Source organism: Clupea harengus, chromosome 4 (assembly GCF_900700415.2).
Source record: "Clupea harengus chromosome 4, Ch_v2.0.2, whole genome shotgun sequence".
In the NCBI taxonomy this organism is placed as follows: Eukaryota; Metazoa; Chordata; class Actinopteri; order Clupeiformes; family Clupeidae; genus Clupea; species Clupea harengus.
The window spans coordinates 1,758,318-1,783,671 of record NC_045155.1 but is presented as its reverse complement, the minus strand read 5'-3'; the positions used below and the strand labels follow the sequence as shown (position 1 = coordinate 1,783,671).

Below are 25,354 nucleotides of genomic sequence, written 5' to 3'. Positions count from 1 at the left end.
TCAAAAAAAGAATTCAATAATTCAATAAAAACAAATTATCATGGTAGGAACTGTAATGTGTACACAAACAATGTTAACATTGTTTATTACGTAACAACAATCATGTCAACCATGCACATTGTACAATGCAATTTGATAACAATACAGGCAACACATTGCAATATTGCAGTTCTGTAAAGTGCTGACAAGCAGAAAAGCAATGGTTTCATTTTTTGCTTTTATTAGAAATGCATGTTAATTTATGGCAAAATATTAATAACAAATACCAAAACAGATAAAAAAACCTGCTAATTAAACACCCCACCACCAGTCTTCGTGAATGAGTGCCGATAGCATAAACAGTAAAAAAAACAAGGCCATCGCTAGTTAAGTGTTAGGGTAACATAACCCACGATCAAATTTGTTGCTAGTCTACAAACACAGTATATAATGTAGTGTGTTGACAAACTGAGATAATAACAGAGTTCCCATTTAAAATAAAAACCCTTTTACCAGACTGAGAGATGACAATTATTGACATCCAAGACAATTCAGCATTTTAATATACCAATTTACAAGTGACACACAAAATAGCATGTGGAGAAAAAAAAACCAAGGTGTTTGGAGTGACTTGTTCTCAAGTACTCACATCAAAACAACAACTATGCTTGCATCTGCCATTAAATTTAACTTTAAAGTACTTTCATGAAACCCGTCTCAAAACAAGAACAGAATCTTCTCAAATCTAACATTCATTCATAAAACAGATCGGTTTCGCCAATATATGCTATTTCAATTCACCTGATCTCCATAGTGTAACACGAAAATCTGGAGCGACCACACATACTTTTTACTGTCCAGGGAAAGGTTGATCTCCTTCCTCTGGATTAGCAGCAGGGGGAGCTTGTGGAGGCTTGTGGAAGGGCGTTTCTTTGTAGATGAACCAACAGTTTCCAGCCCACAAGATGAGGTTAAGAAATCCAAAGGTCTGAAATGGACAGTTGTAAAAGCTCAGTCACCCACAAGAGGGTTTCTAGAGAAACATATGACTTCAAAGAAGCATTTTCCTAGTCATTAACACAATTGCAGGAAGTTCTGGCATTGTCATAAAGGCAACACTTGGGTGCGGCTTATATATGGGAATGCATTTTTTTCTTTCCTGGAAGTTAGCAACATGTGGACACGGACAGTGTAAATGTGTATTTGTTGACAAGCTGAAGGATATGGAACCGGCAAAGATAACGGCAGAAGCTAAAGAAGCATGTAGACTGACAAGGTAAAGTAATATGACTTTACACAAATATGACTCTGCATAGTTATATTTACTGTGATATTGGATATAAACGTTAACATAACCAAAGAATAACAAAAAAAGGACATTTTTTATTTAGCTGAAACGCTGCACGCATTTTCGGCCCATATACATTGTTTTCTCACTGTTTGAATGTGGAGTGTAATCTAATCAAATGTTGCTGGCGACATGCTTAGTAACTACATTTACTACAAGCTAGCGGAGTTAGGTTTTCAAGGTTGCAAACTTCCAAGGCTTATTGGGGTGAGATTGATGAAGAATGATCAAACTTTTTGACGCAAGATACATTTATTTGGATGCTAGCCTGATACAGGATAGGTCGATGACTACGGAAAAACTATGAATCCCTGTGAGACAAGGATGACACACCAAAAAGGTTACAGCCTACGTCGCATTCTTTCATAAATATCATTGGCAGGGATGTTTATGATGAAAAACTAACACAAGACATAGCAAGACGGCTAGGAAGTTATTACTGACTAGTCCAACAGAAAGAAGGCCAGCTCAGCATCCGACTTGCATCCTCATGTAACTTTTAGCTTTCGCCATATAAGTAAAAGCCAGTCAGAGACTGACTCTCGCTTCCTGACAATGTATTCCTCGGTTTCTTCGTCACCTCTGCCATGACGTCCATACAGAGAATACTGCACTAGCTTCCTCTTATAGCTAGCGGATGGGTCTAGTTGTTGTTGCGTGAGGTGATGCCATAAAGCATTATGTAGTTTTCGCGAGAGGTCTTGAGGCCTGTTTCTTAAAGTTACATAGTGCAATACCAGGCGCACCAGGTGTGCTGTGGCAGTGGCACAGACGCCATTCTCCACATTACAGTGTACCAACAAAATTATTTTGAAGCTGTTATTTCAAGGTAAAATTGTTACATCATTTTACTTTAAGGAACCATCTTAACAGTTGGTAGCTGCTAACGTGTATAATATAAACTCATTTTAATATGAAGTGAATATGAACTCTTGTTAATATGAAACCGCACAAGCACCCAGTGGGTTTCTATGTATTGCATCTTTTTGAATAACCTTTGATAGCTCTCTCTAGCTTAGGGAACCATCTTAACAGTTGGCAGCTGCAAGCACGTGTTAGAATATGTGTGAATATGAACTTGTGTTAATATGAAGCTGCGCAGACACCCTGAGGGTTTCTACCTTTCCCTGTAATAATTTCATGAGTTAAACTGAAGGGACTGTAACATTGTAACTAACTGTCATTTCAACTGTCATGGAATTTTAAAGGTTATTTAAAGGTAATTTTAAAGTTTCCTTAGCGAACTAGCTATCTAGCACAGCAACTAGACAACCATAGCACCCAAGAACCTGTTTGCTGTACAGCCACAAGCAAGATTTAATTTCTCAAAATGAGCTCACCGATAAAAGTTAGTATTGGGTTTAAAGTGGGTTCATAGGCTACTTCAAACAACCATTTAAATGGCAAGTTCGCAGTTCGCAGTTCGCACCACAACTACAAGGCATTTAGTTTCACGCGTGTTACGTTGAATAAGCTGTGGTTAATATACGGGCGTGGTCAATACACAGGCTTATTTAGTAAAATCACATAAAATACTATAATGCGGTTTATGGTGCGGTTAATAGTCGGGAAAATACGGTAATAAACTCCCTACTCCACTAGCGACCTCAATGCTGCTTGGTACTTTAGATACCAATAAGTTCATGGACGAATCTTATTACTTATTTTATGGTTATAAAACGATCAATATGTATCAGTACACATCATCTGTGTCCCCATGTTCAATTAATACCTAATCTGGAATGTACATGAACAATGTACAGGAATGTCCATTCTAAATAGCTTTGATGATGTAGAATGAACAGTGCTTTCATATCAGAACGATCCATTTGGTTAACAGGGAAACACAGACATATTATGAAACATAAATACAAATCTTCAATTTTGTCACGGCTGAGAATTGTGACGGTGTGTGCACCTACCACTGAGGCGTTGAGGCGACCCATATGGGGGAAGGCTCCTGGTGTACACGTTGTTGCCGCATTTTTGCATTGTTTGATGATGGTAACAAGAGTAGCGGGACTGGTGGCTGTCTTGACATCAGTGAGGCCTTTACCCCAAGCAGAAGAGGAAACCAACCACATGAAAGCAAATGCCCCAGTCACCAGCAGGTCCTATCGACAAAAAAACAGGAAGGATGAATTTGACAATTTTGATACACAGGAACACAACATTGATAACTAACCATCTGGAGTTTCACAAACATCACCTGAGGCAGGATGTGGCGCAGGCTGTGGCGTAATACTCAGTTGTATAATCAGCTATGAGGCCTTTTGCTAGCGTCTGTGCCATCTTTGAAAATGCTACCATTGATTTCTCGGGCTTATAAATATTTCTAGAAGATCTATGGCTTTGTTCTGGAGAACATCCTATGATGACATTCTTATGAAAAAGAGGAAATGTTGAATGATGAATTTCACTTACAGACACGGTCAGACTTCAGAGAGACTGCAGTACAGTCACTGGCAGGTTCTCTGTTCAGGGAGGCGTTACATTAGACAACTCTGTGCACACTATGGCATAGGTGTGACTAACTTCTCCTCATGACTGTTTTCGCGTCACTTTAACTAGTAGGCAAAGCAACACAATGCTGTACCAATAATAAAAAGCATACAAAAATATAAATATTACTAATCAGTGAGATATATGGGGAGGTTTGGGTAATGACAAACAGAAAGCACACTTATTTGAGATCTAATCAGGACAATATGACTGCTGTCAAGGAAGCTGTAAATAACCTTGCATTCAGATCCATTGTATGAATAGTTAAACTGAGCAGAAATTCAAATAGGCCTCTCTCAAGTGAGACCAATGGCTCATTTTGTCACTGAGTTCAGCCGGTTTCATTTCATTTCTCTGCGAGTTCTCTCTGCTATGTACTCAGTATTTGTGATATGAGCTACAAGCTGATCCAATCGCATTCAATATAACACCTAGTAGAGTCACCACAGGCATGTCTCCAGACTGAAATGAACACCGTGAATAAGGGCTTGCACCTTCAAGCTTGGAAAACTTCATAAGATGCAATGTATCTTTATTTTTATTTGCAGCCAAATAAATATAAATGAACCAGTGAAAACCACGGCGAGGTTCTACATATTCAAAAAAAAATATATATATATATATATATATATATATATATATATCCAAGAAGAGTCTGTAAGTGATGTGCAAATATTGGGTGAGAGTTTTGATCCATGATGGTGCCAGGAAATAGGATATGAGTAGCATGTGAGTGGTGGATTACTTACACTCTCAGAGTTCACGCAATGTAGTCATAAATCAAAAAAAATTTTTTTTCTCATAGCATGATTAGTTGCAAGCCATCCTAAATGGCACAATGATTTTGGTTAAACAATTAGACCTAAACCTGACCCACCATCATGGCCTATATTGCCCATCACCAACCATATTACAAAAGCTCACCTGTGAAACTAGCGGGGCAAAACAAATATTTGACAGCTGCTTACACTATAGACTTCACTGAAGATGACACTGTCATGTGACAACTGACAACTGTTAGTAACATGCGCATGTTGCAATGTAGAGACTCACGTGATTTTTATGATGAAGCTGACCTAAAACCTATATAGCAGGTTATATAGTTGTAACAACCATTACATGCGTGCCCTTCCACAGGGGCGTGTTTATGGTCCAACGGTCCACCAAGGCTCTGCCCCTGACATCATACGCAAACATTCTAATCAACTACACCTATGGGTGTAAGATTATATGGTGCAATCTGTCACTCCTTCAGACAGACTAGCATGTCTGTTGGCAGTGGTACATTAGTTAGTGGTGGTGATCAAGTGGCTGGTCATCTGGGAAAAGGCCTAATACGCCTTGATGCTGGCCTCCAGCCCAAAGGGCCAAAGCCTGCAGCTGTTGTAGGCAGGACACGCCCTTCGAGAGCTTCATTTACACAGTGCTGTGAGGTGACCTTAGACCCACCTTTGCCTCTGTGTGGGACAGCAGCTGCTGTAAACTAACATGGTTTGTCCAAAAACATTCCTTACATTTTCATCACGGCACATAAATGAAATGCTTAGTGTCAACAACAGGACAGCGACTTCAGTGGAACTTTTTTTTCTGAATTAGGTTGAGCCTGAGCTAGGCCCTCACTACCATACGGAAATATTTTGCACAGAAGATGTCCGGTTAATCAGATTTCATAGACATGTTAAACTAAGAGGGTAACGAACGATGACTACTGTAGAAACTATGCAAAGTATTTGTTGATGTCCGACCCGTGTTCTGGTGCAGCTGCACAATATCTTCGGAGACATCAGATCACCCACTGGAAGGCCAACTCCTACACAGTCTATACAATCCCCCAAAAAAGTCTCCATAAAGCTTTCAAAAAAAAAAAAAAACTGTCAATCTGTGGTCAGTTAACAGAAATACCCGTGTTTGCTTACTACGGGCTTCCTTACTCGATGGGCTGACAAACATGTGTTTAAACATACTAACCACAATTGGGCCTCGGCTTGTCTCTCTGTACAGCGGCTGATAGCCGAGGTAGATGACCAGGGAGGCTACACTGTAGAGGAAGGCAAACACTCCGATGCAGACATAGAACTCAGCAGAGGAAGAGTAGTTTCCTGTCAGGTAATGATCAATGGTGGCGGTGCCATTGCAGGTTGGGACTTGGTATGCTCGGCTCATCAGCCTGGGAGAATAAAAAGGTTGGATGAATATCAGTCACGTGATCCTCTGATGAGATAGGCTATGGTTTCAAATGAACAGCGTATGAAAACACATTTACACAGTTAAACTGTAATTCACCTGAAGGGGTAGGTAAATGTAGCGGTAACCTCTTTGGTATCAGCACCGCACAGCACATTAAAGTTGGTGGATCCAGAGTAGCCGCCAGTCGTTGCAAAGGCAAATATGGAAAAAATCTGCAGACACACCCAGAAAGTAAATATTAAACTAAACAAAAGACACCCATTAGCAAACACAGCTATTACACAGAGTATTAAAATGATCAGTGTAACACTGTTTAGTGTGAAGGCAAAAGGTACGAGAGAGGCGTTCCTTACTGATGTGTGCATACGTCTGAGTTTAGAAGAAATGAAAGCCATTTGACATTATTCGAATTTATGACAGTTTATGTCAGCAGAGTGTCTGTGGGGACCTGAATGTAGGCCTTTGTGCAACAACCTTTCACATTTTCAAAAGCAACAGAAGCAATGTTCATTTCAGAGTTTGTTTTCTCACTTTAACAGTGTTCTTCCTGACAGGAAGTGGTGTTTTTTTTAGTTTTTTTTTGCTGATGCAGGACAACTGTGATCAAACTGAAATATAGGGTCACTATTTTTCAGACAAGTAAACATTTAAAAAACTTGATGCAGCAGCACTGATAATGATCTAGAGAAAAGTCATGGGACAATTCATTTCTCCCTGGCTTACAACAGAAAGCGTGCTTCTGTCAAGCATTTCACCCCTTCCAAGAAGTTAACTGTGTTCACGGTTTTCCACAAGAATGTTAAGTGAAAGTCTGAGCAATTACCTATTTGTTGCAGTTCATGCTCATTTGTGAAGGACATATTCTGCCAGATACTCAGATACATTTTTTAACTCATATAGGCCTACTATAAACATAACTAAAAATGAAACAAAAAGGGCAGCATATATAAGCCATGCCCCTTACACTCCAGTAATCTCCATATCTCTTGAAAATATATAGTTTGCAAAAAGGTAATAGGTAAAGATACAGTACAGATTGAGAAGTAGTGTCCAAAGAGGACAAGGCTGTTTACATTGACAACATTAAGTAAGTTAGGCCTAAGCAAAATCGATAGCCCAAACAAGGCCTACATAGTCCATGTACAAAGTACCAACCAAGAAAAGAGGAAAAGTTAAACTTTAAGGGCACTATCTTACTGAGGTTCGAGCAAAACAGTCCATTCTTTAAGGCAGTTTCTCTAGGTAGGATAGCTAGCTAACATAATTTAAGTGGGTAGCTTGCTAACTCACACCACTACAGACGTCAAGTGAATTACATGCGGAAATTTCACCGAAGTCGATGCAAAAGCGAACTGCTTTGGGATATAACTATTCTATGAACTTAAGCAAAGTGAAGATGTCATTTCAAGGTTGTGGCAGGTTTTAAAGCAATGTACTTAATATAACGTATGTTGGTTAATCAACAAACTCATAACTCAAACTCACCGTCTCAAGAACTCGAATAAACCCCAAGGGTTCCTTCAAAGGACCAAGATCAAGACTGAAGGCTGTCATGATCTTCTGCGGATAGTCACATTAACGGAGACGAAAAGTTAGTTAGTTCAACAGCAATACAAGTTGTGACACTCCTGGCCCGAGTGAACGACTGCAATCTTTTTACTAGCTGTGAGAATGTAACGCTAGCGCCGCGTAGCATACACATCAGCAATAATCTACGGCCAGCGTTTAACCATAGAGGCTCACTCTGACCATATCGCTTATTTCTTAAGTTTATTCCCCCCTTACCTGTGTAATTCCCTCCATTTTACTGTTGCAGTTGTAGTTCAACAACGGTAGTAAACCGACTTCTGGTTTTACTACACTTATTTTTTGGGGGGGGTGGGTGGTCCTCAACAGTCCACAGACTTGTCAAACTTTTTTCTTAGAAACTTGTCTCACACGTGATTCTTTAGGCCGAACCTTAAAGCAACAGTTCGTTATTTCACTTTAAATCACCATTCCATTTAATTAAAACGGCTCTCATTTACTGTTGAAATTTGGAGCTAGAGTTTTTTGCTCAGCAAGTTTTTTTTGCTTGGTTTTTATTACTTTTTCATTCTAGCATAGTAAGAAGGGTCCCAAAGAATCCTTCGAAGTAAATAATCCTTTGAACATTACTGATAGTCCCATATTCAAGAGTTGCTTCAGGTACTGTAGTTTAAACGACGACAAGAGTTCACAGATCTGAATAGTCTATATAGCATGGTGACTGGATTCTTTAAAGCAACATTGAAAAATACGAAGAGGGCTATTTATTTCAACCAACGTGTTCTTTTCTTTATGTTATTGCTGGTCTTAAACGTCTCAGACAGGCAGAGGTCAGCTGAATTAAAAACAGTGTCTTTTCTTATGTCGTTTGTTCCCGTTCATGTTTGCTTTTCGTATTTCTTATAAAACTTTGAGTTGTTGCTAAACTTTCGCATTTAATAAGTACCACCCAATAATGACCACAAGATGTCCCTATTTACTCTTTATGACAATGAAATCATCGCGTAAAACCAACCGAAATATTCTCCCTTTGCACTATAACTGCGTGCAAGCCATTGTTTTACATGTCATGGAATTACAATAATCAGCATTGCATCATACTGTGGAGGAAGAAGCATATTTTTTCTCTTGTGGTTCACAGTCATAACATAACGTCATTTCTTTCCAATTCTAAATCTCTGACTAATTTGATTCACTCTTTATGTCACTTCTTAACATTTCATCTTTCTGGAAAAAATAGGCCTATAACACAACAAATGCAATACATTGGTCTTAAATACACAGCCAGTATGTTCTGGTAGCTTTAGATGTAAAATTAGTGTCGTGAAAATTCTAGGCCTCCATTCCACATCCACACAAAGAGTGCATCCATGAAGCAGGGCTTTTCAGTGGTCAGTGTGAGCAAGGGAGAATATTAGCATACCACCCAGTGGACAGACTAAGAACAGTAAGGTGTTTGGAGAGAGGCCTCCTCTTATCGCTGGTTCATTTCTAAGGAATAAGAGTGCCTTTGTTTTTCTCCTTTTGCAAGTCGACTGGGCTGCCGTGGGGGAGGGGTTTCGTCTGCATTGTACTGTATTTGCAGTGGAATGCTGCCTGACAGATCACAGCCAGTGTGACCAGTTCTTCTCCAAACAGAAAACAAACTATTACGGATATGCTATTTATATGTTACACCACAGAGTAACCAGTTCAGTGTGCCATGTCATTTGCGTATCATAATTCACTGTCTATTCCTCTCTCTCTTTTAAAAAAATAATAATCTCATTTTCAACTGTCATTGTCCAAGATGAATGTGCCAGTGAGAGGCAAATCCCTAACAAAAGCTCCAGATTAATCTGAGGGTGGCACATCTGATAGGGCGAGTCTGAGGGTTCCATTATGCTGCTGGTGTGAAAGTGCTTAACAGTCTCCCTCCAACATTCTCGTCAAGGCCATTGCAAAGAATAATGTGCTTCAGTTAGTCATAGAAATCCTGAGTCGAATGGCTGCACCAGGCCAGACGTTTCAGAAGCATGGGGGTGGGGCTGTGAATGAGGCAGTATGGGTGACACAGAATCCCACTCTCTTTTTTTTCACACCACATGATGAACAGTCATGGGGTAATCCTTACTGCAGGACCCTACATCAACTCACATGCATGTAGGCAATCTAATAAGCAGCAAAGTCAGACTCTAATAGATAAATGAGACTCCTAATTGATAAATGTGATTCCTCCAATGGTTAATAAATACCACTCCTAAATCATCGCAATCCAGAAATGATTAAAAAAAGGGGCTCACGTCGGCACATGCTACTGAATGACAGACCTGACAGAATAAACAGACCTTGTCTTCACGACTCACCCAGTGAGCACACTGAGGTATGGACCAACGACTGTGTGGGCCTACTGTCTAAAATAGATACTGAGGAAATATCACTCTGGCTATAAGGCTACAAAAGATTGTCAACTACATAAGTATCACTCTGGGTATAAAATGAATTCCGTGAAGGTCATAGGTTAATTAATGTCTACCATGTATAATTGCACTCATTCAGAAGAACTGTCCTATCATGGGTGCCATAATTTTAAAATAAGACATGATTAGTCAGACGCCAGCCTAGGATACATGCTGAATCAGGATTAGGGAGAGTGCACTCTCTGTTTGGGTTTAGTAAAGCTGAACATTTGATAATCCGTGGAAGCGTATACCACGACACTGAGGCCAGATGTTAGAATGCATCCACGTCAGAGACTATACAGCCACAGAAGCTGAACTGCCTTCATGTAATGGACGAACACGTAGCCTAGGATATCACATATTTTGGTGCAATTTATTTTTTTGTGGCGTATATTAACATGAATTAGACCGTTTGGTGTTTAATTGTTTTACTCACATGCCAATTATTCTATTAATTATAAGAGACTATTATTCTTTGTTCTGAAGTTATTTTACATTTGTCAAGTGATACACTTGTGCAACGGCGCAAAAGCTTGAGGTTTGCGTATGATTTAATTATGTAAACGCTTCTCACGAAACAAGATTTGGTCCCGGACAACCAAACTTGAGAGCTGATTTAACCTGTGCACCCAAACCCAGATACAGACCAATCAGAAAAAGAGCATCTCGTGTCACATGAGCACAGCCAATCGTTTCGTCTTGCCTCCAAGGTGCAGTCTTGTGTTTTAATATAGGGACTCGTATTAAAGGGCCATTTCAACACACAATACAACCATAATATTACTTTACGTATTTTCATCGGTTTATTCGGGGAGCATGACTTGCTAAATATCTTTTCGCACAATCGGAAATTCATTTAATTTAATAATATCTCAAGAATTCGAGTTGGGCATCAGCGCGCCGCCTCGAAACGTAGGATCTCTACCCGTCTCTACGATGAACAGATCAGATAGCCCGCTGTCAGTAAAACTGTGTTTTTGTTGATGACATCTTCGGCCGCGCTGGAGCGACCTACAATTTATTAGCATTTCATGGACATTTGATTCATCATCCTGTTTGGATTTAAACAGAATTCCAACAATGGGGAGGCTGCGGTGCTGCCTCTTAGTTTTTTTGTTACCCGTGGTGTTTTGTGTAGATTTTCGAGAGGGATCTAGACAGTCATCTCGTTCACTATCGTTTTTTGCGAAGAGTTCCCAACTGGGACAGCACCACATTGCAAGAAGATCACTTGGACACAAAGTTAACAAGAGGAGCACCGATCAAGGAGGAGACACCTGTAATGCTCTTCAGGGTTATCAGAGCAAGTTAGCCGACAACACTCATAGCGTAAGTCACTGCTCATGCACCTGTGAAATTCGCACACACAGCGCCCAGTTGTTTATCTATTGTTGTCTTATAGGCCTTGCTTGCTTACTTTTCTCACTCCTTTTTTTTCAAAGGTACGAAGTTCATTGGAAAATAAGAGTTTGAAGGAAGAATTAGCTCACAGTTTTCTTTCCTTTCTCCTTAAAATAGACACAGATTATAATGCCTAATAATAAACACACAGTTCACTATTAAAGATGGCAAAAGCGTTGAGTCGGGTTTTATATGTGTATAAGCAGTGATATGTAATTGTTGTTGACAACGGATTGAAGGGGTCTTTAGGGGTAGCACAGCCCCACATGCAGTCCATGGCTTAACCAAAGGCGACTCAGATGGTTAAAACTCACTGCACTGGATAAACTTGTGTAACAACATACAGAACAGGCCTCTTGTCACGGGGTGGAGAATTGATCTAGAGCTTTCAGCCAGCAGCTAAGTCTGGCTGTCCTCTTGCCTACCTGCACACTATTGCCTTTACTGAATTCTTTAAATATTTCTGATTTGCAAGGTAAAACTCATTATGCAAATGTGCAGTGAGCTTATGGGTCAGATCCGTATTCTTTATTAAAGAGTAATGACTTTCCCTGATCTTTCCCCTTATGTGTTTTAAGTGGTCTGACCATATTCAGCCAGTCATTCCTTATGCAATGTGTGTATGGTGGTGGACAAATTAGAACAGACCTGCTTTAGGAGATTAGAGGATTTAAGTATTTTATTCAGGGTAACTGACGCAGTGAGTGCTGAGAGAAATTGAAAGTATTTTGGTCAAGTCACGTTAAGAGTAGTAAAACACTGAGTCAATAAAACACCCTTCAAGTAAACACATTATGTTAGCCTTGAACAAGCTATATATGGTGCGTAAAATACAAATAGCCTACTTTTCCACCAATATGTTCACTTGAGGACAATACGTAGACATAGATAGAGACTTGTCTTTAAACCGTTCTTTTTGAAGTAACACATGAGTGTAGAGTTTTAATACCATCAATATATATATATTTTTCTGTTGTCATATTGATGAAATGAAACATGTTTATGAAATTTTACCAATATTGGTCTTTAAAGATAACATTTACTTCTCCATGTTGTATGTATGCATGCAGAAGACTCCCTGAAGACTGCTCTTGATTTTTGATTTAGATTTTTGAAGTACATTTTAGCCTTGTGGTTTATTCATCCATTATAGACAAAGATGAAGTACGATTGTTCTGTTGACTAAAGGGAAAAGGGATATAAAAAGGCTAATTCAACAACTCGATGCTGATGGTCATGGACAGGACATGAGTCTCTACTTGGATTTCATTCGTAAACTATGTTGGAAACTTAGGCATGGGGGTGAAGAGGTAGTTTAATTAGGTCAAGGTGAACGTTCCCTTCAAATTCTCTTTTCAGTTTAAACCAACAAAGACTATAGCCTACGGCCATTATTCAGCCAGGGATTCGCTCAAAAAGATGTTTGAATACTGATTTCAGTGGTGCCCTTCATACCAAAGGTCTGTCTCAAATCGTACAGTAATGCCTTAGATGATGCATGAAAGAGAAACATTAAACTCGTACTAAAAAAAGGATTTGAGGAATGAGGAAGTAAAATAACTAGTTATGCATATTATGACCTTTTGGCAAAAGACAGTACAGCACAAAACAAGAAGTGTTGCACATTATAGTTTATGCTTCTAGTTCAGTAATTTGGCAGATGCTTTTATCCAAAATGTCTTACAAAATCTTATAAATGTAGTATTTATAGCATGCATGTTATGACATCATTCTCCTCTATGCTTTATTACTGTCTGGGCACTGAGTTTCATATCTGTTGAAATTAATAACTGCAGTGTACGGGGATTCACATATTTATCCACATTGCGTTTATTATGAAGACTATATCTACACTTCCATACTGTTTTGGTTTGGCAGCTGAGCTATTGCAGTATTTGCTAGTGTCGGACACTGTTTACACTGTTCGTTACTTAATTGCTATTATAATTTATTAATATTATAATTGCCATTATTCTTTGTGGCACAGAGCACGGAAGCTGCAAACTTAATGTTGTCGTACTCGTGCGATGACAAGAAAGATAAACTATTCTATTCAATATTCTATGAACTCATGGTCTTGTTTGAGTTCTTCAGAAGCAGATCGTTTTTATATCTATCTAAAAGAGAGTTACAGAAGCTGACCCTCTGAAATTTCCCAAAATACTGATCCGAAGGCAACATATAAAGTTGTTTTCTTCCTTAGAAAAAAGCATTTTTGTGCTAACGTAAAAAATGCAGGTGGTCAAAATACTATACCAATAATACAATGCTCTGATGAATATCTTTTTTCTCCCATACTACTGAAGTAAATGGGTCTATAAGTGCAATTTGTCATCGTATTTAAAACCACAGTGCTTAGGTTACTGCAATTTTAAAAGTATCATCATTTCTCAAACATAACTGACCAAGGCTTCATGTCCAGATTAACACTTTTGTTTTCATTTTTTTGTAGTATTCCTTCAACGATCTGAGTGGATCTGTGTCCCTCGCATGGGTTGGCGATGGAACTGGAGTAAGTTTGCTCACAATTCTCAATTCAGTCTCTTTATTTCAGCTCTGCACCTTCTATAGTGGTTCACTGTGCTTGCTCAGCTCCGAATTTTACACGGAGCCTGTACTGCCTTTCTTTAAGAATGCATTAGATCATTGCTCTGGGTGAACAGACTTTATTTTCCCCTAAACATGTGACTGTAATCGGAGCCTTTTCTTCCAGGCACACAGTTGACACACTCAAATGATCCTACACATTTATTCTCAGTTCCCCCCATATATTCTCTCTTGGCAACACATAAAACCAAAGGAATTTTTAGAATGAAGCATATGCTGGTTTTCACTAATTAGACTATTTGGATAAGAGTCAAGATTTAAAATTCCAGATTCAGGTTTTGCAGTGGAACTACAGTGTAAAGTGCAATATAGCCTCTACTTGCATTCCTGCAACTATGCTGGCCCCAGGATAGAACAGGTTTGCCAACTCAGTGTCTTGTAGGTCAGTTAATGGTTTACCATGTGAAATGTAACGCCATGTTTTTTTTTTTTACTTTTAACCAAATAGTACCCCATATAGTGACATCATAAGGCATGATTGGCTTGATTTGATTGGGAAATCACAAGATTGCTCAGATGATGTTGTTTGGTCGATCTCTTTCAAAGGCTGCATTGTGTTGTGAACACCCCATGTTAAAATACAGCCTTCAATTTATCCACCACTCTTTTAAGGCTGTCAGTTGGAAAGTAAAGGTCACGTGTCACCTGTATTACACGTATGATCCTAAAAGTTTGCCATTTGGTGATACACTATACAGATAAAGCTTTAGTTTTTTTTTTTTATGCAAGTGTCCTTCAACGTAAACAGAAGTGTCATAGGTCCTTTAAAATGTCTGACTACATATCCCATATTCCCCTGTGCTGTTCTGTGGGAGTACCAAGCATAACAACATTGGCCTAGCAATGACTCTCAAGGCTCCACTTACAGCTAGTGCGCTCTGTCAAGAGGCAGTACCTTTGTATGCTAAGTGGATGACATTAGTGGTTCATTTGGTTTGTTTGGGTCAAGCAGTGTCTTTCAGCTTGCAGAGGTGAATGCCCTGCCTGGTTGATTTTTTGCCATGGGCGTAAATGTGTGCGGTGTGTTCTGTTGACTTCGCCGAGGAGGACATGGCAGAGAGTTGTTAACAGACAGGCTGAGGCAGCCAGCCTTCTAAAGTCTCGGAGAGCTGTTTTGGAAAACAAGTGGCTTCATTGAACCTTACAGACTCTGAAAGTGCAGAACACTGAAAATGGTGCTTTAAGTAACATTACGAGCCAAGCAGCCCCTTCCACTACTCGGCCTGTATGCATTGCTGTCTTTCCTTCCCTCTCCTAATAGACTACATAGCGAAAAAGCAAGCAATGTTCACCACTCAGAGTTGGGTTCAGATGCTGGGTTTAAAATATGTTACCAAGAGAAACACACCGAGATTAGTCCAGAAACAATGTTTTGGTCAACTTGACCTTCACGAAGATAGACTAGCCATATTTTGCATAGTTTATATACCACTGTGTTGATTCTTAGGACATGGGCTCTCCCCCGTACTGAGTATAGAAGAGGAAGGCAAGTGAGCCTTTACCTCGAGAGAAAAAAAGGTCTGTGTTCTCAGGAACTGAGTTTTCATTGTGCAGAGACAGGAAATAGTGTGTTCCACTTTCAGAAATTAAGAGAACTATGATGGTTCCCCGTGTGGATTTAAATAGCCTCCTGCTAATTTGATTAGCATTCTGTTCTCTTGATGCTTCCCATTATCCTAAAGATGCTCTGATACTATTGTGTCAGACCTTACACATGGTCTTATTTTTTGTACTTGTTGTAGGAAGTTAGCAAACTGGCTTTAGGCGGTGCCGCTGCCACGGAGCTCATCTCTAGGGGCAGACGTGACTTCACCCGCAGGCATTGCACTACCGGGAGAAAATTAATAAACCTTCTACTGAGCTGACATCATTGTTTCTGGAAAGTTCTGTAATCCTTGTCTGAATGGTGCTGTTTGTTCTCTCCGCACAGGTAGTTCTGGCTCTCACAACATTTCAGGTTCCATTATTCATGCTAAGGTTTGGTCAGTCCAAACTCTACAGAAGGTAAAGAGAGTGTGAGAGTGTTTTTTCATGATGTTTGTGTCTCAATAATTATACTTTTCACTTGTTTGTTACAGTCCATTTTTGTTTTATGGTATTTGGTTCTGCTTTCTGCCCTTGTACTAGTGAGAACTATGGGAAATCCTTCCAGGATGTAACAGAACTCATCAACAACACCTTCATTAAAACAGAGTTTGGCATTGCTATTGGTCCTGAAAATTGTGGCAAGGTAAGGGTGGCTTTAAACATCTCAAATATGAATACATTTTAAATATAAATTAAAATAGTTTGAAATCAATGATTTTGTATCATTACATTTTTTTTTCAAATATGGACAATATTAATGCATGATGTCGCTGTTACAACTGTGACCCCAGTTCCTGGATACATTACTAATGCACATTCTAAATACTTTATTTGTTTATTCAAAACCTATGCAAACCAGGTCTTGATGTGACTGTCAGATGTGGTTGTCTGTGAAAAGCTGAGCCAAAGTTTTTTGAATACTGTGTTTGCTCAGGTGATTCTCACTGGGGATGTGACGGGAAATTCAGGGTCAAGGATTTTCCTTTCAACAAACTCTGGCAACAGTTTCAACCATGTGGACCTACCCTTCCATCCCATGGTGCAGATCATGTACAACCCGCATGAGCCCAAAGTTCTAGTTGTCATAAGCAATAAGGTAGGGGTTTACCCACACCTGTCTAAATAGTTGTATCTCCTCTTACAGGGTTTGTTTCCTTGTGATATCACCTTACCCTGTCAGTTATCTTTAGCGATTGTTTGGGAGATTAACAGTCATAGGCTGCCGATACATGAATCTGAATTCTAATTTGCAGTTCCTGTGACTGAGTGAGGGTTATTTGAACAGTGTGATCTGTCACGCAGGTGGCCTACTAACATCACTGTGTTTTTCAGCATGACCTGTGGTTGTCAGAGAACTTCGGTTCAGACTGGAGGATGATCCATTCAACTGTCTGTTTAGTGAAATGGTAAGAGGGATCAAACCTGCTGTGGTTGGCCACCACTTCTGCTTTTCAGTTGCAATAAAAGCATGAGATGTAAAGCCAAAATCACTCTGCATCTGCAGTCTTTAGTGGATAGATTTCCCGCGGCACTGACCAAAATCCTCCTCTAAAATTTCACTCCGTGCTCAGTAGAACGAGCCCTGACAAAATGTGTGAGTTGTGTTTGTTCTTGACTGTCAAATAAAAACTCCCGGCAGAGCCCTGCCCCACATCTCTGCTATTTATGTTTCGAGCCACTTCATCCGGTGCAGCTCGATATGACTGCAGCGTTTTGTCAGGCGAATTTACAGACACACACTGAACCTCACTTCCTCAGAGGGCTTTCAAATGCTCTGTGTATCAGACTTTGAACCCTTAGTCTATGGGAGCTCACCTTGATGGGGATCAAACGAGAGTCAACACAAGGTGAGGGGAATATAGGTCAGACGACACCTTAACTAGGGTGGGAGTTCTGGAACCCAACACGACCTGTTTGCAGAGGGTTTTGAGTTTCAGCAGAGCAAAGTTGCACCAACACCCAAGTGATAAACACAACACAACACATCACGTGACTGACCGCGTTCAACACACAGATGCCAGAACGTTCTTCTGAGCTTAGAGGGAAGGAAATGGCAAGACATTTGGTGTCGCTTGCAAGAGGCCTTTTTGCAAGAGGCCTTTTTGCAAGAGGGAAATGAAACACAAAATTCTCCTTGCTGAAATTATAGAACCACAAGTTGTCACTCAGCCAAAAATTACCCACTTTCGTCTAATTAATGTGCCTAATTATGTGTTTCCGTACTGACATGGGGGTTTTTGCTTACAATGATCAAATTACTGTAACTGAAGAATGCAGACACTATCAGAAGCGCATTGATATAATTTCTCATATTTGATAGTCTCCCCACGTTCTTACTATTAGCTGAGCCCAGTATCATATAGAGGCCATATGTATATTTATATGTAAGATATTTTTAACTGTCTTTCGTCATGTTCCTTCTTCTAGGGGGATGGACAATACCCTGTTCTTCACCACCAATCTCAATGGATCTTGCTGTGAGTGAGATGAATACAGTGTGAACTCACATACACATTCATTCTTTCATGCTGCTATAAATACTGCAGGTGGTCGTTGGTCATATATCAGTCTTTGAAAGAGTACACTATTTAAATACAGGCGATAGTTCTTGTGGCAGGTTTCTCTCAAAGTTGTTTTGCAAAGTTGTTTAGCTTTGTTAGGCATATGTAAATATCACACCCTCGCCCCTCCTCTCTCACACACTCGATTTCTCTTCCTCCTCAGTTGACCGAGGAATGCTTGTGCTGAGAAAGACGTCCGATTATGGTAAAACCAGTAAGACAATTGGTGAGAAGATCTACTCCTTTGGAATTGGTGGACGCTTCCTCTTTGCCTCTGTCATGACTAGAACTGTAAGTTCCTCATAGTTGTGTTAGTGCAGGCTTTGTTTCTTAGTAACCATGCGTGCCATTCATATTTACATAACATGAATTCCATTTGTCACACAATGTGATTACTATGCCCTGGCTGTTTGTGTATGTGCAGTATGTGTATGTGTGAAAGGATATGTTTAATGGTTACTGTAGGTCCAACAAGGCAACATGCGAATGATTCACGTGTCAGTAGACCAGGGAGACGTGTGGAATATAGCCCAGCTTCCTGCTGTGGGCCATGAGCAGTTCTACTCTATACTGGCAGCAAACAACGACATGGTGTTCATGCATGTGGATGACCCGGGTGGTAAGTCTGCTTCTTCCCTCTTTTTCCAGAATATTCTTTAAGTTTCTTGCCGCATTGGAAACAATTTCAGAAACAAATTGCTCTCTTTTTTTCTTCTTCCTCAGACACAGGCTACGGCACTATCTATGTGTCGGACAATCGTGGCACGGTGTACTCCGAGTCACTAGAGCGCCACCTGTACACCACCACAGGGGGCGAGACCGACTTCACCAACGTCACCTCCCTCCGCGGAGTCTTCATCACCAGTATTCTGGCTGAGGGTAGGAGTCCTTATCTCAAGATGGAGGACAGACAATCTGTTGAAGGAACCTCTCTTAGCCGATTATGTGTTTCGCACTCAATGATGACTGCCCTTCAGTATGTTTTGCTAGTTTAAAGTTTCATGCTATCACTTAAACCTGTACTCTAATCTACATGCTTATATTGTCAGATGCATTCAATCACTGTGTTCTCCTGTGTCCTGTAGATGGCTCAGTGCAAAGTGTCATGTCCTTTGACCAGGGAGGAGAGTGGGTTCCCATTCAGAAACCTCTAAACAGCCAGTGTGACTCCACTGCTGCAGACAAGGAGAAGGTAAGGACAGCACAAAGGTCCCACTCTGTAAATGATGCTACTCTGTGAAGGGTCCAGGTTGGGCTTAATAATATGTCATGACCAGCACATCATTTGTGTGTGATAGCCCATAGCCTATCTGTCTTTCGCACATGTGTTTTGACCTTTGACCTTTTGTATCTCCTCCTGCAGTGCAGTCTACACATCCATGCGTCATACAGCACCTCCATGAAGGTGAACGTGCCCATGCTGCCCCTCAGTGAGCCCAACGCAGTGGGACTCATTCTGGCCCATGGTACTGACATCCATTCAGTGGCGATTCTAGAACATTTTACATGGGGTGGCAGAAGGGTGGCAAGTTGATATTCAAGGGTGGCATATCACACACACATGCCTGGTGTCTATATGTATTTATATTAAACTTTATTACAGGCTCAAGGCCCACATGGAAGATGCACAATACATATACTCAATACATTACATATAAATACATATAAACTGACATCCATTGAATTGAACTCAGTACTACACTCACTGTTCCTGGAACAGTATTCGGCCACTCGGGCCACCACAACTCGTTTGGCAACCTGTTTCGTTTGCATGGGTGATGTATTACCAAGCCCTCAGCTTATCAAGTGTTTACCTTTTACTGAACAAACAGACCAGGAATTTGTGCTTATCTTTATTGCACTGTGCCAGTGTGTGTGTGTTTGTTCATCCAAGACGGTTTATTTGTTCTCACCACTGGTGCCCCCCTGTGACTTGTTTACAGGCAGTGTGGGCGACGCCATCTCGGTGATGACGCCAGATGTGTATGTGTCGGATGACGGCGGATACTCGTGGCAGAAGGCACTTAGTGGCCCTCACCACTATGCCATCCTGGACTCTGGGGGCCTGCTGGTGGCTGTGGAGCAGAGCAACGAGGCCATCTCCGCCATCAAGTGAGCACCAGTCCGTTGTGACCACTGAGAAGGACAATTCAACAATCAGCTTTCTAACACTGAAAAGTGGACTGTAGACTGTTCTAATTCATTTGAAGACTAGAAAATGTCAAAGGCTTTGAAGGACACTAAATATTAACTCATAAAAGTGTATTCATAAAAGCCATATCAATGTCAATGTGTTCATTCATATGTCATTATTCTGAGTTCACTACTCATTAATGTGAGTGTGTATGTATGTGTATGTGTGACTTCTTAACTTAAGTATGTGTGTTTCTTTTTCTGCAGGTTCTCGACTGACGAAGGTCAGTGCTGGCATGTGTACAACTTCACCAATGACCCGATTTTCTTCACCGGGTTGGCATCGGAGCCGGGAGCACGCTCCATGAACGTCAGTATCTGGGGTTACAGGGACTCCTTCCTCAGCCAGTACTGGGTGTCCATCACCATTGACTTCCGGGAGCTTCTCACACGGGACTGTAAGTCAGCACTGCTTGAAGTCAAGCTAATGAAAAATGTCTCTGTCAACTGTGCACACACGTCTAGATAAATACATGTTCAAATATTTAGTTGTCCCAATGCTTATTTGCAATAAAAATGCAATTATTTGCTAGTTTTATTTGCATTATTAATGGTGGTTGCTTTACAAAAAAAAAAAAGTCAAACTCATGTCTCGTCTATCAGGTCAGGATGATGACTATGTGCAGTGGCTGGCTCACTCTGATGACATCAGTGATCCCAAGGATGGATGCATGCTGGGGTACAAGGAGAAGTTCCTGAGGCTGCGAAAAGACTCCGTGTGCTGGAATGGCAGGGACTACACAGTCAACAAACAGCATACACCCTGTTCCTGCACTCTGGACGACTTCCTTTGGTAGGCCCCTTTCCCAACTCCACCCCTCCATGCTGACCTCAAATGTCACCCCCGCCCTCATCCTTGACTAAAATTGTCATTAACGGATCATTTCAGTTTGATGATTGAACTCCCCCTTGCCACTACATTTGGTGACGTGATTATCATTTGATCAAGTGCATGGACGGTATTGTTTATCTATCGTACCTGTGCCATCCATCCTTAAAGTGCCGTTGCTCTTTCACAGTGACTTTGGCTACTACCGTGCAGAAAATAGCTCGGAGTGCCTGGAGCAACCCGACCTCAAGGGCCATGTGCTGGAGTTCTGCCTCTACGGCAAGAAGGAACAGCTGCAGACCAATGGGTAAGACTTTCCCCTCAGTTCACTTGATGTCGACAAACCCACAGTCACCAGATCTCCATCTACTTCATCTACAGGAAATGATAGGGAGGAGACTTGCAGATAAGAATCTCTGCTTTGTGAGTCTTGTTGTGTGTAGTAACATTGCAGGCCCTTAAGAAAGGGTACTTGCATTTTTTTTAAATCGCAACTAAAAGTAGAAATTACTTTTGGTTTCATGAATACCGCTGTTGGCGTAAGAGTAGGAGCGTAGGACTGATTGCAGTGACGATGACATCTGTGTATCTCATACTTTTTGTCTCCAGCTACCGGAAAATCCCAGGTGATAAGTGCGAGGGGGGAGTACAGCCTGTACGTAAGGAGATTGACCTGAGCAGGAAGTGTGTCAGTAACCTCATAGACCCAGAGCTGCTGGTGAGTCCATGCCGGGTTATCAAGGTTAATCGTAAACATTTCATTTATCAAAATCAAAAGATTTATGTGTCTTTCGCCCTAACTTTCTCCCTTAACAGAAGGACAGCCAACCTTCCAGCTCCGCTCCCATCATTGCCACTGTTATTGTCATTCTGGTGATCAGCATTGCTGCCGGAGTTCTCTTTGTGAAGAAGTATGTCTGCGGAGGAAGGTGAGCCTGTCGTGCCTGGTCACAGAGTCATTACCTCACGAGATGAAACATGAAACATGAAACATGCAGGCAACTTTGACATTCAACAAAGACTTTAAAGCTGAGATGCTTCAAGATGAATACAAGTTCAATTTACACATGAAATACAGCTTTTGGACATCTTGAGTAATGCATTCTTACTATTTTCACAATGAAACGGAGAAGACCTGACATAGTATATCTGACTTGATGTAATTACACAAATAAAAAAAACAATTAGCTGTTTCATAATGTTTATGTAGGGTCCCATTAGGAGATGCTGTCTTGGGTCAGTACATGTTGTGGGATTACCCTGCTCCACGTTGACAGGACCTACTTTGTCCTCCGCAGGTTCCTGGTACACAGGTACTCTGTCCTGCAGCACAATGCAGAGGTCAATGGCATTGAGGGTGTGGATGAACCACTGGACACCAATGTAGCGGCGCCTGCCAAGATTGAGTTCCATGATGACTCGGATGAGGTAGGACTCTTAATACGATCACACCACCTCGTTAACCCTCACTCGCTTTACAGCGGTAATAAAATGACGATAAACTGTGCTGTAAACAACATTTAAATAGAATGATTTACGAGGTACATCACTGTTTTGATCAACGGAATTAAACTTACGTTAACCATACATACATTTAACAGGTCCAGAACTTAGTGTCTTAATGATTTGCACAAACCATAGTCTTTGCCCCCCATATCCGTGTATTTGGTTGCCTTTTCTAATGACTATATATTGATAATTGACTGTTGTGCTCTTATGTATTCAGGACCTTTTGGAATGAGAAGGAGATCTCTGTTTGCAGCAGGAATCAGAGAGACGCTTGGTGTCTCATCTTATCACAGCGCAAGGCTCCTTTCTCCTCCTCAAGCACACTGTCATTTCCTGCAGATCTAGCCTTCACCCACTCTCTTCCCCCACTTCCTGCTTTTGTGCTGATGGGAAGGATGCCTCCATTTGCACGGCGCTCAACAAGACGGTATTCATGTGAAACGTATAGTGGCAGGTGTAGTTACTCTAGGCTGAGCAACAGGAGCCTCTTTCAGTGGTTAGCGTTCAGCTCGCAAAGTCTTACCTGGTGCTGGGGTTTTTTCAGCTATCTTTATTTACCTTTTGGAAGGCCGTCGTAAGGAAAGGAAATTTGGAATGCAAAGTAATTTGGTTTGGCAAATTGTTAGGTACTTTTAAGGATTCTTTACACAGAAAAAAAATTGTTCATTGGTGCAGTTATGCTAACATGTCAAATGCAGTCTTTCTTTTTACCTTCTTAACCACCTCAAAAGTAGATTTCTATAGGGGTCCTTACATTTTTACTTTCTTGCAATCCACCAGTAATATGGAAAAATGCTGGAAATGTAACATTGATTCCTCCTCTGTGGACTGATTTAAATATTTTTTTAGAGGTTTCTTTATTTTGGTTTGATATTTATTTTGGATTAACATTGGGGAACTTCCAACTTCTTACCTAACTACTAAAATAAGTGTTTAGATGGCCATATTCCTAATGTAATAAGCAATAAAGTGCTTAGATACAGTGTATCAGCAAAGCAAGCTTACCAAGCTGGATTTGGTCAGTTTTGTCAAAAGACATAGCTGGAAATAATTTGATACTGTGTGTGGCTGCACAAGTTTATGTAGTACCGTTTAAGGAGAGCATGTTAAAAGGGTTTGGGCTGGAATTTAGGCATTTAACTGGATTGGGCCTCATTTTGTAAAACACAATCTTATCTTCTACAAGAGAGAATACATGTAAAGGAAACCAATATAAAGGAATATGATGCATTTATATTTGATTGATAGGCTGTGTTTATATTCATGCAGAGGTGGGACTTTTTTTGTAGAGGGCATCGTTGTCTCAAATGCTAACCAAGCATTCTCATTAACAGCAATTTTGCACCATAATGGTTGATAAGACAGCACAATAGCTATATATGTTTGGAGTCAAGTCAGCCATTTCTCACACTTTGTTTCTTTTTCCTTGACTTTACCCCTCCCCCATCCCCCCATTTATACAATTTCACCTTCCTTCCATGAAAAATGATTTCCATGAATTCTGATGTATCTTTTGAAGCTCCTGCTATGTTTTGATATAGTTTAGTACACTGTATCCTCCAATTGATTTAGAGACTAAATGTTAGAAGTCTTCCCTCAAATTTAAAATTGATCTTCCCATGGGTAGTCCCTCTTTTTTTTTTAAATCGGTTGCAATGGAATCAAACGCATAAATGCTCATTTAGATTGATTGATGTGACTCAGATACTCCAGTAGACTATTTCCCCCGTCAGCGCTCATTGATGTATGTTAAGACCTCCAGCGCAAAAGGCTCTGCCTCCACTTCACAGGTTAATACTGCAGATCATAAAGATGTTCTTGAAGAGGGAATGCCCACTGCAAAGTACACTACTGTCTGGATGTGTTCAAACAAGTGCCTAACATGGAGGTATGGTTTGTGCCTTCACAAGTGGTGTAAAGCTAATGTTAAATAATTGATCATGGGTATCAGGTCTGTGTGCCCATCCCTTGTATTTAGTTTCCGACGGAACTTGTCTTGTCTGTCACACATACGGTAGAGGGCTTTGCCTTTGAAGCAAAGACCAGTATCTCATTTGGTCCGCCCCACCTGAGTTTCCTTGTAAATATTGGCCAACCCCAAAGTCGTATGACTACTGCAATTTTAAACAGTTACCTGAGAACTGGGCTTGGCTCTGCAACCCGAAGAAGCAATGGTCATGTCATCAAAGATGGCTTCTCGCCTGTCTTTTTAAAAGCAATATTTACGCATTTGGCATTTACCCAGTTTGTACCAATGGCAGCCTAGGGATATCATGAGATGAACATAAGCTGATCAAGTTGTAGCTCCACGGTTTCTTAGTGACAAACCAGTTTTATTTTCCCCTTATTTGCACAATAGGTCTGGTTGAAATGATTGCTGTTGATGTGTTGGATTAAAGGGTACACATACAAGATGCTCCTAATTTAACTAGATTGCGAGGTGTGGATGTTGTCTTGCGGTTTTGAATCAATGTACATAGCATTCAATGTGACAGCTCTGTAAATATTCAGCTGCTCCAACTTTGTATCAGCTGCTCTTGTTCTGTATATTGGAAAGAATTTGCTTTGGTTTGAAGAAAAAAATAAATTAAATGTGTCCCGTTTGTGCTGTTTGAATTTTTCCTGTCTTTAACAGATTAACAAAAATGTATATAGCATGACATTTTCAAAACAAAATGGAGTC

At 40.5% G+C, this 25,354-nt stretch overlaps 2 protein-coding genes across 3 annotated transcripts; one reads left to right on the top strand and one right to left on the bottom strand.

Moving 5' to 3' along the window:
* Positions 1-68: 68 nt before the first annotated feature.
* sypl2b (synaptophysin-like 2b) lies at positions 69-7,943 on the bottom strand. Its single transcript, XM_012824273.2, has 6 exons — positions 7,802-7,943; positions 7,502-7,576; positions 6,113-6,228; positions 5,798-5,996; positions 3,250-3,441; positions 69-967 (listed from the first exon to the last, which is right to left on the bottom strand). The coding sequence occupies exons 1-6, from the start codon at positions 7,817-7,819 to the stop codon at positions 830-832; spliced, it is 738 nt and encodes a 245-aa protein (XP_012679727.2). The 5' UTR covers positions 7,820-7,943; the 3' UTR covers positions 69-829.
* Positions 1,108-25,274, top strand: sort1b (sortilin 1b). Of its 2 annotated transcripts, none has more exons than XM_042707564.1 (20): positions 1,108-1,255; positions 13,838-13,897; positions 15,923-15,996; positions 16,120-16,222; positions 16,514-16,675; positions 16,912-16,985; positions 18,007-18,056; positions 18,304-18,431; positions 18,606-18,759; positions 18,864-19,019; positions 19,226-19,332; positions 19,504-19,606; positions 20,084-20,252; positions 20,541-20,731; positions 20,937-21,126; positions 21,353-21,469; positions 21,772-21,880; positions 21,979-22,091; positions 22,461-22,590; positions 22,889-25,274. In XM_042707564.1, the coding sequence occupies exons 3-20, from the start codon at positions 15,962-15,964 to the stop codon at positions 22,901-22,903; spliced, it is 2,106 nt and encodes a 701-aa protein (XP_042563498.1). In that variant the 5' UTR covers positions 1,108-1,255; positions 13,838-13,897; positions 15,923-15,961; the 3' UTR covers positions 22,904-25,274. The 2 variants fall into 2 exon arrangements, with proteins under 2 accessions (XP_042563498.1, XP_012679722.1); XM_012824268.3 differs by lacking the exon at positions 1,108-1,255 and adding an exon at positions 10,663-11,313.
* Positions 25,275-25,354: the final 80 nt, after the last annotated feature.